Source organism: Staurois parvus, unplaced genomic scaffold (genome assembly GCF_062004578.1).
Source record: "Staurois parvus isolate SC_StPar_1 unplaced genomic scaffold, SC_StPar_1.0 ptg000282l, whole genome shotgun sequence".
NCBI lineage: Eukaryota > Metazoa > Chordata > Amphibia > Anura > Ranidae > Staurois > Staurois parvus.
Genome location: NW_028318078.1, coordinates 8,590,979 through 8,605,651, shown reverse-complemented (window position 1 = coordinate 8,605,651; position 14,673 = coordinate 8,590,979). Strand labels below are relative to the sequence as shown.

The window sequence follows — 14,673 nt, the reverse complement described above, 5'->3', positions numbered from 1 at the left end:
CGGAGATCTTGAAAGAATGCCTCTGCTTGAGCCATGGGGAAGGGAACTGGTTTAGCGCAGAGGCGCGAAAGGAAGTCTGAGAAATGGGAAACAATCTGCTGGGGATTAGAAGTACAGCCACCTGTAGGAAGTCGCAGTCGAATCGGTTTATGGGGTTTCCCCACAGAATTGAGTTTCCTGGCCAGCATCGGGCCCAGCTTATTAGCACAGGAATAAAATTTGTGTTTGGTCCAACGCAGGGACCGTTCCGCCTCCGAAGAGGCAAGTAGGTCCAACTCTGCTGCCAGAGCGTCCCAAGCGCATTTATGGGCCGCGGATGGAGATGACTTCCAACGCGCATCTGCAGAGGCCAGGAGAGAATGAAGCTCCAAAAGTCGGCGCACCCGCTCCCGCTTCCGGACTGCCGCCAGCTGTATAACATGACCCCTCACCGTGGCCTTATGCGCCTCCCATAGGGGCACAGCCAAAGAGACCGATCCCGAGTTTTCCGTGAAGTATGTTCGTAAGAAAAATTCTATTTGTTGGCAGGTAGTTTGAGTGGTCAATAAAGAGTCATTGATGCGCCAATGAAAAGGGCGCCGTTCTGACCCAGAAAGGGCCAGGAGGAGTACCAAGGGATCATGGTCTGACCAGGGTGAGGAGGGAATAGTTATCCGCCGAACCAAGGGAAGCTGATGAACATGCATGAATATATGGTCAATTCTACAAAAACTGTCATGAGGATTGGAATAGAATGTAAAGTCGCGCTCGGTTGGGTGAAGCTCCCTCCAGACGTCCGCCAGCCCCGCCGTCCGCAAGAGAGAGCGCATACGTTCCTCCAGCACTAAGTCGTGAGAAGGGGCCGCCCCCCGTGCATAGCGCCTATCCAATGTAGAATCCAAGGTAACATTTGAATCTCCCAAAACAGGAAGAAGACCCATGGAGTGTCGGGAAACAATGGTGCAAAGATGCGAAAAGAATTTATGCTGAAAACGATTAGGCGCGTAGTAAGAGACAAAAGTAACCTCCTGGTCCCAGAGGGTGCCTTGCAGAAGCAAATACCTGCCGTGGGGTCCGCTATATTCCTAGCACAGACAAAAGGGAGATTGCGTTTGAAAGCTATCAGTACACCCCGACGCTTCTCAGGAGCCGAGGCCGTGTAAAAGGTGGGATAGTGAGGTGAAAGATAACGTGGAGCGGAGGACTGAAAAAACCTGGTCTCTTGTAAACATACCACATCAATTTGTTGCGATTTGAGGGGATGAAAAACTTTAGCCCGCTTCTGAGGCGAATTGAAGCCTTGAACATTTTGCAAATGTATTTTCAAAAGGGGCGAGGCCATGGCGGCAGCAGCATAGCACGCTCAACAAAAAAAGCATAAAACAGCCAACAATTTCTACTCCCACTGGCAATCGGACCGTGGCGTCCCCCGGGACCCTGCATAAAACAAAAACAAAAAGCCAGAGAAGAAAAAAAAAAAAACTAAGAAAGAAAAGGAGAAAAAGACACAAGAAGTTTATACAACAGTGCAATCGTGTCATGCCAATGGTGACGTGCATCCTACACTCGAAGGATACCAATTAGGGGTGGCTCTACCACCGGACACATGGCTGCAAATAGAAACATCAAGAACATAAGCCCTCAGGGGGCAAAAAGACAAAAGGGCAATGAACATAATAGCACGGGGTACCAAATAAGGACACTATGAGTCCCAGGAGCGAGAACCTCCGTGATGACCTCCCCATAGAATCCCGGAGAACCATGGGGGCCAACCGCCTCCCACCCAACCGGGCCTACCAGGTCAACCTCCCACTCCGGAGCCCGAGGGAACCAGCACCCCATGCCACCAACGGAGACCCGAATAACATCACCCGGACCCCAAATAGGCTGGAACAGCAGAAAATCATAATCCTCAAGTCCAGGAGGAGACCCCCTCCCCCCAACCAGGGATGGCAGCCAAGGGAGCAAGCTGGATTAGTCCCAACCTGGAATGCCAACAAACCGGGAAAGCCCAGGGGCCAAACTCACGGTCCTGTCAGAGAAGTCCATCGGTGAAACGACACGTGGGAGGTTCAAGATGCATTTTCAGCCCAGGGAAGAACAGGAAGGACTTGATCGCGAAGGGGTCTGAGGAAGGGCCTGCTTCCTGTTGGACGACCGCTCCCAGATGTGGCCCGGAGGAAGCGGAAGCTGGCGAAAGAAGGTGTAAAGATTGCAAGAGAGAATGGGCCTCCTCCGGCGTAGCAACCGAGTGACTGCGGCCATGGTAGTTGAAGGTGAGGCGGAATGGAAAGCCCCATGCATATTTAATACTGCGTTTCACCAGGATCAAAGTGAAGGGTTTCAACTGGCGTCGCTTCTGAAGAGTGGTCTGGGAGAGGTCCGCGAAGAGCTGGTAGCGATGCCCCTGGAAGCTGAGATCAGGGTTGTTTCTGGCCGCCAAGAGGATAGTTTCCTTAGTGCGGTAACAAGTAAACTTGATGATAATGTCCCTCGGGGGCCCATCCGGCTGTCTGGTTTCCCAATGCACGATGTATGCGGTGAAATTTGAGCCGTTCAATGGGGATAGCGGGCGTCACCTCCTGAAACAGAGCAGTAGTGGTGGAAGTGAGATCTGTTACCGTTTCCGGGATACCCCTTAGCCGCAAATTGCCACGGCGGGAACGGTTTTCTAAATCCTCAAGGGGCAGCATCGCGTCCGACAATTCTTTCTTGAGGTCGCACAAATCCTGTTCGTGATTTTCAAAGACCGTAGCCGCAGCGTCCATTCTATCCTCGAGATCGTTCGTCTGGGTGCCCAACTCCTGAATTTCTTGCGAAAGACGTCGGCCAGCTTGGAGGTAGCAGAGGACAAATCCGCCTGCAGCATAGATTTAAAGCGGTGCAGGAGCTCAGCATCCCGCAAGAATGGAATGGGAGACTGCTGGGATGTTCCTGCTGCCAGGTCTTCCATACCACTAGGAGCAACAGGTAACGGCAGCGGGGGACCCACAATCAAGGTCGGGCCTTCATCTGCCGCCTCCGGCGGGAGCCGCGGACTCACTGCCGGGGTCCTGGAAGCCTCCGGCGGCCGGCCCAAAATTGGGGCCGCGGCTTCAGCTGCGACCTCCGGCGGGTAGGCCGCAAATTCCAGGGCAGCCCGCTGGGCACTGGAGGCTCGGGCGGCTGGTGTTTTCTTGCCCATTGGGGCACACAGAGGACAAGGGGCCAGCTAGCAAGCAGGGGGATCCCCCCTGAGGGTCAGAAATCGGCCGATGTGTCCGGCGGCCGAGGGAGAAGATCAAAAGGCAGCCATCCTGGCTGCTGCTCACGAGCGCCCCCTGAAATGGGATTTTTAATCCCAGACCCTATATCGTTTATAAATATATTAAAAAGTAACGGTTCCAACACTCCAAAAATGTGTGGAAAACAAATCTTCCATGGACTCAACATGCTTTTCAGCAGATAGCTTAGGGTGTCTACTTTCCGAAGAGGGGTCATTTGGGGGTGTTTGTACTACCCTGGCATTTTAGCACCTCAGGAAATGTGATAGGCAGTCAGAAAGTAAAAACTGTAAATTCCACTATCCATACCAAAGTTTGTAGACACTATAACTTTCACACAAACCAATTATTATACACTTATTGGGATTATTTTTACTAAAGACGTAGGAGAATACATTTTGACCTAAATATATGACAAAATTCGAGTTTATTGGATGTTTGTTATAACAGAAATGATGAAATATAATTTTTCTTCAAACTTTTTGGAAGTTTTTTTGTTTATAGAACAAAAAATAAAAAACCCAGAGGTGATCAAATAACACCAAAAGAAAGCTCTATTTATGGGTGAAAAAATTACATAAATGTAATTTATGTACAGCATTGCATGTCCGCGCAATTGACAGTTAAACTAGCGCAGTGCTATATAGCAAAAAATGGGGTAAATTCCAGTATCTATACCATATTTTGTAGACGCTATAACTTTCACATAAACCAATTAATAGATACTTATTGGGATTTTTTTTACCAAAGACATATAGCAAAATACATTTTGGTCTAAATTTATGACAAAATTTGAGCTAATTGGATTTTTTTTGTAATGTAAATGAGAAAATATTGGTTTTTTTCAAAATATAGCGCAAAAAAATAAAAACCCAGAGGTGATCAAATACACTGAAAATAATGCTCTATTTCTGATTGTCATGACTGCGCAAATATTAGTTGAAATAGCGCAGTGGCGCATAGCAAAAAATGGCCTGGTCAGAAGGGGGGGGGGGGTAAATGTTCCGGAGGGCAAGTGGTTGAGTATTTCAGTGTTTAGCAATATTTGGTTTCCTATTATTTATTAACATGGACTATAATACTGCATGGCATAAAAATGTTTCACAGAAAGGAAAAAAGCTCATTGTAAACATGGCTCGTCTACAGCTGCTTTGCTCTTTGCTGTTTTGTGTCCTTACTCCAGTTAACAGTGATTTTATTATTGAAGAACTTCGAAAAATTCAGGTATGTTTATCTTCTTTTTCTGAAAAATCGAAAATATGATTTACAGCAGACATGGCAATTCTCTCAAGTTGCATGAGAGACTGCTTTTGTTAAATTTATGGTCTCTCAAGATAATTGGCATATCTTTCATTCATTGTTGATGTGGCAGATGACATTACCAATGCTTTAAAGTTGTAATGCTATGGACTCTAAAGTTCCTCTTCAGGTTAGCCATCATGTATCTCTGTCTCTATTTAGGGAATTTTGAGGACATATCACTTAACATAACCAAAAGACATTTGGGTAAGCTGGGCTGGACACAACCTTCCCTGTGTAGATCTACTGATGTTTGTGTCTCTAACATGGCAGTGTAGCTCATACTGTATGTAAAGCCTAGTACATACGACGAGAAACTTGGCCGAAAAGTAGCGTTTCAAACCAAATCTGTTAATTGATCGTTAGTACACAGCTTTCTAGAGCAGATCATGACTGTTCATACTAAATTATCCGAAGAGACAAGCACAAAAAATGTTCTTGTATGGTACCAGAACAAACAATTTTAATTTTACCAGTACAGTATTCATCCAAAAAATTGAGTAACCAAGAACGCACATGCTTGGAAAACAAAAGAATACATTATAACAAAATACAATAAAAGACATCACTTCAGTTGTATTCTGTCGTACGAGAATCTTTGTAACTTTAGTAACATCTCCATTTTCGATACGAGACTAGCATGCAAAAAAAAAATGGGCGATCATTAATCCAATATTCTTATTGTGTGTACAAGGCTTAAGACCCTTTTGTGATAGCACCTGCTAAATTATCAGTTTTTCTAACATAATAATGGCTCTCATATTTCATTTTCTGTGATATATAGCTTAAGCCACAAAGCTAACACACAAGGATAAGAATACTTTTTTTTTTTAAATGACAGTTATTTTTAGTTGAGTTCAATAAGATTTGAAAATTATAGTCACATGCTAAAATAAGGATACTTATCCTTGTGTTATAGCTTTGTGAATTAAGCCTTTTACATATGGTACCCTCCCTGATAACAAGGCAGGCTCTGTAACACTATCTTATACCATGCAAGACTGTCTTGTAACAAACATATTGGGCACAATTCGCTAAGCGGTATCTTACCGCATCCGAGTATGTGGTAGGATACCGCACAGCATTTTTTAAAAAAAGTTTGACTTCACAAAAAACACTACTAAAATACCACATGAGTTATTTTATCAAGTCATGCAGTATTTTAGTAGTGAAAACCATGTGTTAATGTTTCAGTTGTCAGCAGGGTTCCCCACTGACAGCTGAATGAAAAAGAAAGAATTGCCAGCTCCTAAAAAATAATGTTAAAAATGGCGTGGGGTCCACCCCATCCATACCAAGCCCTTCAGGTGTGGTTTGGATTTTTTACATTCAGCTGTCAGTGTGGAACCCCACTGACAACTGATGACTCATGGGTTGTTAGGGATTTGGCACCCACCCATTCCTTAACAACCCACGAGAGTACTGACAGATACAGTACATACTATGTGCCTGGACCACTACTTAATTACTGCAAGCGTTTAATTATTTATTTCCTTTTGTGAAACCAGTTGGCCAAGGGGCATAAAAGAATGATTTGCATGACCTTGCTTATTAGTCTAAATCAAGAAATTAAGACCTTGTTTTAAAGATTTGTAAGACAAGTGAGACATGTAGATACATTCTTTTGTATGAGGGTACCACTCTGTTTCAACCCTATACTGAACGAGGGTGCGTTTCACTACGCACCATAGGTTGATGAACCTAAAGTATAAACTTTATTCAAATATATAAAAAATGTGTGCTCAGCTGTAATTAATTCCTATTGGAGTGGAATGTACTGCGCACAACAATATAACTGAATACCATTGCAATTGTTTACTGATACGGCGAGTACTCACAGTGTGCACAAGCACACCCACGAGGCTGATCCTCACCGCATACAGCGGTTATTATGAAAGTGCATACTGTTTTACCTTAATGTGAGTGCATAATGGGCGCACAATAAAGTCTTTTTATCTTGGATAAGACACTATATATCTTTCTCTTTTCTATGATCCATACGAGGAAATATAGAGAACTGGATTGAGGAGTACTTTGAGGAGGGAGAGATCCCTGTATCCATACAGGCTCCTCTCTACATAACTCCAGCTATACAACCACAGGCTGTCCATAAGGAGAGTATATTGAAACCAGCTATCTGCTGAACTTTTACCTAGTTTGATTTTGCACAAGTGCACATTGGATTCACATTTTTATAGATAAAGATCACGATTGGACTTTTTCACTTTTTTGTTTATGCTGATTTATTTAATTTTCACTTTTTTGCTTATAGTATCATTATTTATTTATCATCTTGTATTAATTTGGTTTACATGAATAATTTATATATATGCACGTTTATGGTGGAAGTTCATGTAGTTATCAGACTACCACGTACTTAGAATTATGCATAGAGCTCTTTCTAATATATAGATTAAGATATTAATAGAGCGCGGCACCCTATAATTTATTATTAATTTTTGTAGGCACATAGTGGCTGGAAGTTGTGCTCAGCTGCACATGGTGATAAAATTATTATTATTATACAGTATTTATATAGCGCCAAAAAGTTTACTCAGCGCTGTACAATATAGTGGGGGACAGAACATGAGACAATACAGTAACAAAACAATACACGAGGGGTTCAAGGGCCCTGCTCTTTCGAGCTTACACACCCTGTCATTGTGACAGTATGGCCCCCACGGCATTCTCAGAAGCGTCCACCTCCAGGACATATGGCAATGCAGGATCTGGATGTTTAAGGATGCGTGCAGATGTAAAGAGACCCTTTAGTCTTAAAAATGCAGCTTGAGCCTCTAAAGTCCAGGAAAAAACTGTCCGTTGTTTTGTCAGCTGCGTAATCGGAGAAATGATACCAGAAAAGTCTTTAAGAAACTTTCTGTAAAAGTTAGTAAACCCCACAAACCGCTGCACTGCTTTCTTATCAGTGGGGGCGGCCAATCGAGTATTGCAGACAACTTCTGAGGATCCATGGCAATTCCATCTGCAGAGATAATAAGTCCCAAGAACTGAATGGACAGTCTTTCGAATGCACATTTTTCAGGTTTTGCATGGACCCGATGGATCTCTAGTGAAGCAGAAAAAATGAGAATGTCATGTAAGTAGACAATAACGAATAGGTCCAGGAAGTCCCGAAAGATGTCATTCACCAAGTGCTGAAAAGTAGCTGGTGCGTTACAGAGACCAAAGGGCATTACAAGGTATTCAAAGTGCCCAAAACGGGTCCGGAAGGCTGTTTTCCACTCGTCGCCTTCCCTGATTCTAACTAGGTTGTAGGCTCCCCTCAGGTCCAGCTTGGAGAATACTCGTGCATCTCGCAGTCTTTGGAATAGTTCTGGAATGAGTGGCAAGGGGTATTGGTTTTTAATGGTTATTTTGTTAAGATCTCGGTAGTCCACACATGGTCTTGTCCTTTTTTTCAACGAAGAAAATACCAGCTCCAGCTGGCGAGGTAGAGGGCCTGATAAACCCCTTGTCAAGATTCTCATCAATGTATTTACGCAGCTCCTCCAATTCTAGTTCAGAAAGTGGATAAATTCGTCTAAAGGGAATTTCAGCTTCAGGTAACAGCTCATTAGGGCAATCATATGGTCTATGAGGAGGGAGAGAGTCAGTGTTCTTTTTATTAAAGACATCAAGGTACTTATGGTAAACTGCGGGTATCAGTTTAGCGGTTTCAGAGTCTATATTGACATTGAGGAGTGGTCCTCCTGGCTTAGGTGCTGCGGGGAGACAGAACTTCTTGCAGCGCCGTAATCATTCTTGTTCAGACAGGGGAGGCCTCGGAGCATTGGGGTGAGGAGATTTATTGATGCCTGCAGTGACTCTTGACATGGTTGAAATAGAGGCAGCTGGTGGACCCCAGGAATTAGCTGGGGCATGGCAGAGGTTCTTCCTTCTTTCAGACTGTCTTTCACGTAGACGTCGATTGATCTGGATGCTGAGATAAATTAGATCGTCTAAAGAGGTAGGTGTTCTCACCCTGGCAAGTTCATCTTTAATGGATTCAGACAGACCATGACGAAATTGAAAGCGCAAGGCTGATGTATTCCACTGAGTATCTGCACTCCATAGATGAAAGTCAGAAACATAGTCCTCCACTGGTCTTTGGCCTTGTTGCAAGTTGCTCAGCATGGTCTCAGCAGTTTGGTGACGGAAAGGATCAGCGTATAGCTGGAACATGGCCAGAAAAAAGGAAGTCAAAGCAGGGTCATGTTGTTCTCGAAGATGATGTGCCCAGACCAGAGGCTCCTCGAGGAGCAGGGAGATGAGGAATCCCACCTTCACCTCTTCAGATGAGAAAGTTCGAGGCAGAAGAGCGAAGTACAACTCGCAGGAGTTCTGAAAGGTCCTGAATTTCTTACGATCCCCAGAAAAACCTTCATATAGGGGGACCCTGGGCTCAGGAGGAGGAGGCAGTTAATTGAAAGTACAGAGCATGGTCTGTTTAGATGAATCATTGACCCTCTGAGAATCCGAGGCGGAAGAAGTGCTTGACACTAACTGCAGTGTGCCATACAATTGAGCAAAGTCCTTATGCAGCCCCTGCACAGCATGGGATAGTGCAGTGACTGTCTGGCAGAGTGTAGTGAGCAGAGAGGTCTCCCTTTTAGACTCCATCACTGGCTGACTGGTATTGTCACGTACCTGATAGAAGTCTGAATTGACAAGGTCAGCCTCTCTTGTATCTCCAACCCAGGCCCCACTGAAGGTGAAACAGATGGTGTCGAGGGACAGGAGGAACAGGAGTGCCTGTGGATATTGATTGTGGAGCTTGCGGCTGGTGGTGGGCATCCAGTCAGGAACAGAGTTGATGCCGGGACGGCCAGCTGGGGTTAAAGACGCACTCCACTGGAACTGGAAGATCTGTGTATGTGGCTTGCCGGCACTTCTGAAAAGCATGATAACCGGAGCTGATGTAATGACAGACTGGACAGGCACTCGGCAAGACTGTAGAGCCAGGACTGTAGAGACAAAACTGGAGCCAGAAGCGTAGTCAGAGTAATAGCCAGGGTCAGCAAAGTGCAGGCAATGAGGTACCAAAACATCAGACAGGGACGTGGTCAGCAGGAAGCCAGGATCAGAAACCGATGAGCAGAGGCATAAATAGAATTCAAGAGCAGGTCAAGGGCAAGCCGGGTCAGTAACTGAAACAAACAGTATACAGCAGGAAACAGGAAGTTAGCTGAAGGCCAGTCAGCACTGACAGAGAGTAAGAGCTTCCTTTAAATAGCCTGTCTGGCGCCAGAAACAGTGGGCACGCTCCCGCGTGTGTGCACCCGTGTGAGTGCATCCTTGCACGCATCCTTGAGCCTATGCTTATTTCTATTAGCCAGTTGCCGTACAGGAATTCCCTTACAATAGAAGAGTGGATGTTAATTTTAAAAAGATTTACCCACTTGCTGGTGGGGCGTGTAGACCTTCTATGGCTTTGACAGCTATTTCGAAGGCCATGGAGTCCTGAGTTCAGATATCAGAAGTGGCAATGGGAAGTGACCTGATCAAAGCCAAGGTCTTGGCCTCCTTTGCCAATTTTAAGCTAACAGCTTCTTTTATGGTGGAGGCATCCATTGACCTAATTAAGATGTAGGCCAGGATCATGCTTAATGCAGTGACAGCCAGAAGAGCCCTATGGCTGAGGCCCTGGGTGGTGGACCCAGCCTCCAAACAAGGATGGTGTAAGATACCATTTGATTGGCAGTCCCTGTTTGGAAATAAATTAGACACTGCCATCACAAAAGCCACAGGGGGGAAGTTGGGATTTATTCCCCAGGATCAGAGGCTCCTGAGCAAAAGAGATGCAGCTTACAAAAATTTGCCAAGGACCAGAGGTAGAGATGCTAAATCTTACAGGCCAGGAAGAGAATTTTGTCGTCAGTGGTTCAACACGGCAGCGAACCGCAAGTCGAAGAGGCCAACTTTGTTTCTGGGACAGGAGTCCCAGAAGTCTTTTTGACTATCTGCCAGCTCACACTTGTCATGTAGGAGCCAGTTTGTATGCCTACCATTTGGGCTGACCACGTCACCCAGAATATTCTCGAAGATTCTTCTGGCCCTAGTGGTGTACCTGAGGTCACAGGGAGTGCGAATATATTACTACTCGGACGACATTCTGTCACAGTGGAGGTTGACCATGGAGACACTAGAGAACTTCGGATGGTTAATCAATCTGGAGAAGAGTCACCTTGTGCCAGCCCAGAGCCTGGCATACCTAGGACAAGATGTCAGGCATCCTGAAAACAATGTCAATAGCCCAGAAGAGACTCTACCTTCCTGCAATAGAATGTATATGGCTGTTAGAAATTATGACCTTGGCTATTCTGATGGTCAAATGGGCGCAATGGAATTCACGTCCCCTTCAGGTGGGGCTCTTAGAACAATGGAGATTGGAGGATCTTGGGCAGAAGATACAAATCACTCCCCAGATGAGAATGAGCCTGGAATGGTGGTTGAGATGGCAAAATCTCCTACAATGTCATTCGTTGCTTGCGATACAGTAACAGGTGGTCCAATCAAATGCCAGTGAAGTGGGCTGGGGAGCCCTGTGCGGAGGTCACTGGGTCCAGGGCCAGTGGCCATTCCGGGCTGTCAATATGGTTTTTAACATTCTAGAATTAAGGGCAACATTCCAAGCACTCCTGGCTTTCAAGAAACTCAATCAGGGTAATTTGATGAAGTTGGACAACACAACGGCAGTAGCCTACATACGCAGACAGGGAAGCACCCACAGCATTCCACTCTTGAGGGAGGTTACTCCAATTATGGAATGGGCCCATGCCAACTTACAACTGCTAACAGCAATGTATGTGCCCAGTCGCTTGAATTCCCAGGCAGATTATCTATCCAGAACGAGTTTGGACAACGAGTGGGGCCTTTCTCCTCACGTTTTTCGGAGTCTAGTGGCATGGGCCTTTCTGCCAGAGTTAAACCTGTTTGCCTCCCCAGAGAATACCAAACTACCTCATTTTTTCTCAAGGATCAGCCATCCACAAGCTATGGGAGTGGATGCGTTGACAATGGCATGGAATTTCAAGACTGCTTACGCCTTCCCTCCAATTCCAGTGATTCTCAGCTTGCTGCGCAGAATACACCAGGAGAGGGTGACGGTTCTATCAGTAATACCAGCCTGGTCAAAAAGACCCTGGTACCCACTACTCCATTCATTGAACATCAGAGAACCATACCCTCTGCCAGTGACACTGGATTTGCTCTTGCAGGGACCCATTCAGAACTCTGCTCCGGAGAAACTCAGGCTGACAGCCTGGGTCTTGAAAGGCAAAGGCTGATCAATCTAGGCTGCTCGACTAAGGTCACAGATACCAGAAAGGTCAGCAAACAAGCATGACTTTCTGTCATTCTTTCTGGATAGGGTCATGCTTAGACCGATGCTAGGATTCGTACCCAAAGTTGCCTCCAGGTTTCACATAACGCAAGACATTACACTCCCGATGCTCCTTTCAGAAAATTCCCGGGATCCAAGTCCATTGGATGTTGGGCACTCATTGAGAGACTATGTGGACACTACTTCTGAGCTCAGCTTTCACCATCCCTAATGGTGCACAGAAAGGCTCGAGGGCTTTTAGTAGAGTAATCGCTACTTGGCTGGTCAAGACCTTCTCTTTAGCTTACAGAGTGAGAGGCTTGCCTGTGCCTGAGGGGTTCATAGCGCATTCCACTAGAGGGATTTCAACCTCGTGGGCAGCAGTGGGTCGAGTTTCCCCGAAAGCAATCTGCAAAGTGCATACATGGTCTTCTGTTCATACCTTCATGACTCGTTATTGTATAGAACCTGCAGCTTTGACTACTGCTGATTTCAGCAGGAGTATCTTGGCCTCTGCTTCCATGCAAAATTAAATTGTTTTTGCACTACCCTCCTTTGTGTGGCTAGTTAAATCCCAGCTATGCTGACACAGAGCCGTCAGGAAAAGGGAAAATTTAATTCAAATACTTACCGTAATTTTCCTTTCCTGACGAGCTCCATGGCAGCACAAATCCCACCCAGTTTAGTAGTATGAGTTATGGAACGCCTAGGCTGAGGTCGGTCAAAAATTTATTGAGTTATGTCCTGATCAGGCAGGGGGTGGGCGGCACCTCACCCAGCTGTGCTGTCATGGAGCTCGTCATGAAAGGAAAATTACGGTAAGTATTTGAATTTAATTTTCTGTTTTCTTGTTGCCTCAAACCACTACTAGATGTCAGCATACTGCTGAAGAATATTAACCTGATGCAGTTCAATACAACACAGCAAAAATACAGATATATGTAAAAGGGAAAGAACATGTGCATCAGTTTTTTCAATGCCACATAACTGCTTTGAATTTTCTCGTTCTCAACAGCTTTAGTCTACTACCCTAAACTACTAACAAACATTTAAATTTGGGTAGGCTTAGATAAAGGTTGGCATCCCAATCAGGTTTTATTATAGTCCTGTGCCTGTTTTAAATCACCATACACAGGTAAGTGTAACTCTCCCTATCGTGATCTGACTGCAATAATACTGAAATTTGATTAGTTATTATGGGGTTGTCTTTGCACATTACTCATTGTACCAACTAAAAAAAAAAATTCATTCTATCTAATTTTTTTACCTTTTCTGTTACAATATGCAATGTATAACAATATTTTCTTTTATGTGTTTTTCTTACAGAAGAGAGCCACTGGAAAGGTAATAATGAAAAATACACAATTGGGAGTAATGAACTGTAACATAAATTATTTATACATACAGTATAAGGCTATATAATAAGACATTTACAACAAAGACATTGCGTTATTGTAATTTATAGTTGCACTGCATTTTGCACATTGACCTTTAATTAAATATAGACAAAGATAATGTGAAAATGTAACAGTTAGCCCATTGTACTTAAAAGTGGTTGTAAAGGCTATTATTTTTAAATTAAAATAAAAAAGAAGTTATACTTACACGATCTGTGCAATGATAGTACAAAGAGCAGCCCCTTCCCCACTCTTCTACAGTTCCCAATCAGCACTGTTCACTCCACCTGCCTTGTGGGTGCTTCCTCAGCAAGCCGTGTTCTGAGGGGGCACCCATGCAGGCACGCTCCTGATCTGGTCTTTGTGTGTCCATAGACAAATATAGTGCGGCTTGGCCATGCCCCTCACTCTCTCCTCACAGAAATTGACTGACAGCAGCAGGGGCCAATGGCTCCTGCTGCTCTCAGAATCTCTTATGAGACCAGGAAGAGAAGAGAGTGGGGTTGCAAACGACTGGATCAAATGAGGTAATTGTTTAGGGAGGGGGTGGATGGAACAGATATTGGAAGGTTTATTTTTTACCATATTGCAGAGAATGCATCAAAGCAGAGCAGCCCTGATCCTACTCTTCTTGAACCCCCCACCTGCGCTCCTTGCTCCGTGTGTCCATTGACACAGAGTGAAGCTAAGCCACTCCCCCCACTCTCTCCTCACAGGCTGTCATTGAGAGCAGCAGGAGCCAATGGCTCCCTCTGCTGCCTTTCCAGTGAGAAAAGAGAGCAGGGAGCGCCCCTGCCCTGCTCTTGGGCACAGCACTGGATCGAGATCAGGCTTGGGTATGTATAAGTAGGAGGGCTGGGGGGGATCTGCAAATAGGCAGAGAATGCATTAAGGTAAAAACCTTCTCTCTTTAGAAACATACTTTAAAGTAAAAAAAACCCTTTTGAGTTTAACAAAGTTTTAAAGTCCAACTCCAGGAAAATTAAAAAGTCCACCCTTGCAATGGAGCCTGCTGCATTGCAGAGATTAAATACTTGGTTAGTCTATGGGTTGAGGATTAAAGAGTAAAGACCTACCTTACTCCTTCGTTACAGCGGGCTTCCACAGGCGCTACAAGTGGTCCCTCTGTCAGCTGCGACTGGATCTGTTCGCATTCCAGCCTCTTCAGTGTACCATAGAGGGTTAATTTCCCTGTGTTGCACATGATGAGACAGAAGCCTCAGGAAGAAGAAGAGAGCACTGCAGCTGGCTGGTGCTGGTGCCTCTTCATCTCTCCATAGACATAAATCCTCACAACACTGCTCATGTACATCCTAACCCATCCCTGCTGTCACCACTTCTTACTCCTTTGAAGTGATTGTATACCTCAGACATGATATCTGAACAAAGCATATCCGTCTATAGTGTGTACTCG

The 14,673-nt window shown here is 45.0% G+C and overlaps 1 protein-coding gene across 1 annotated transcript in view; it reads left to right on the top strand.

Moving 5' to 3' along the window:
* Positions 1-4,365: 4,365 nt before the first annotated feature.
* LOC149458639 (inter-alpha-trypsin inhibitor heavy chain H3-like) overlaps positions 4,366-14,673 on the top strand; it is a 263,380-nt gene continuing 253,072 nt past the window's right edge. The window contains exons 1-2 of the mRNA XM_089681994.1: positions 4,366-4,466; positions 13,189-13,206. Of these exons, the coding sequence (XP_089538120.1) occupies positions 4,374-4,466; positions 13,189-13,206 (111 nt within the window). The 5' untranslated portion in view covers positions 4,366-4,373. The remainder of the gene's footprint in view (positions 4,467-13,188; positions 13,207-14,673) is intronic.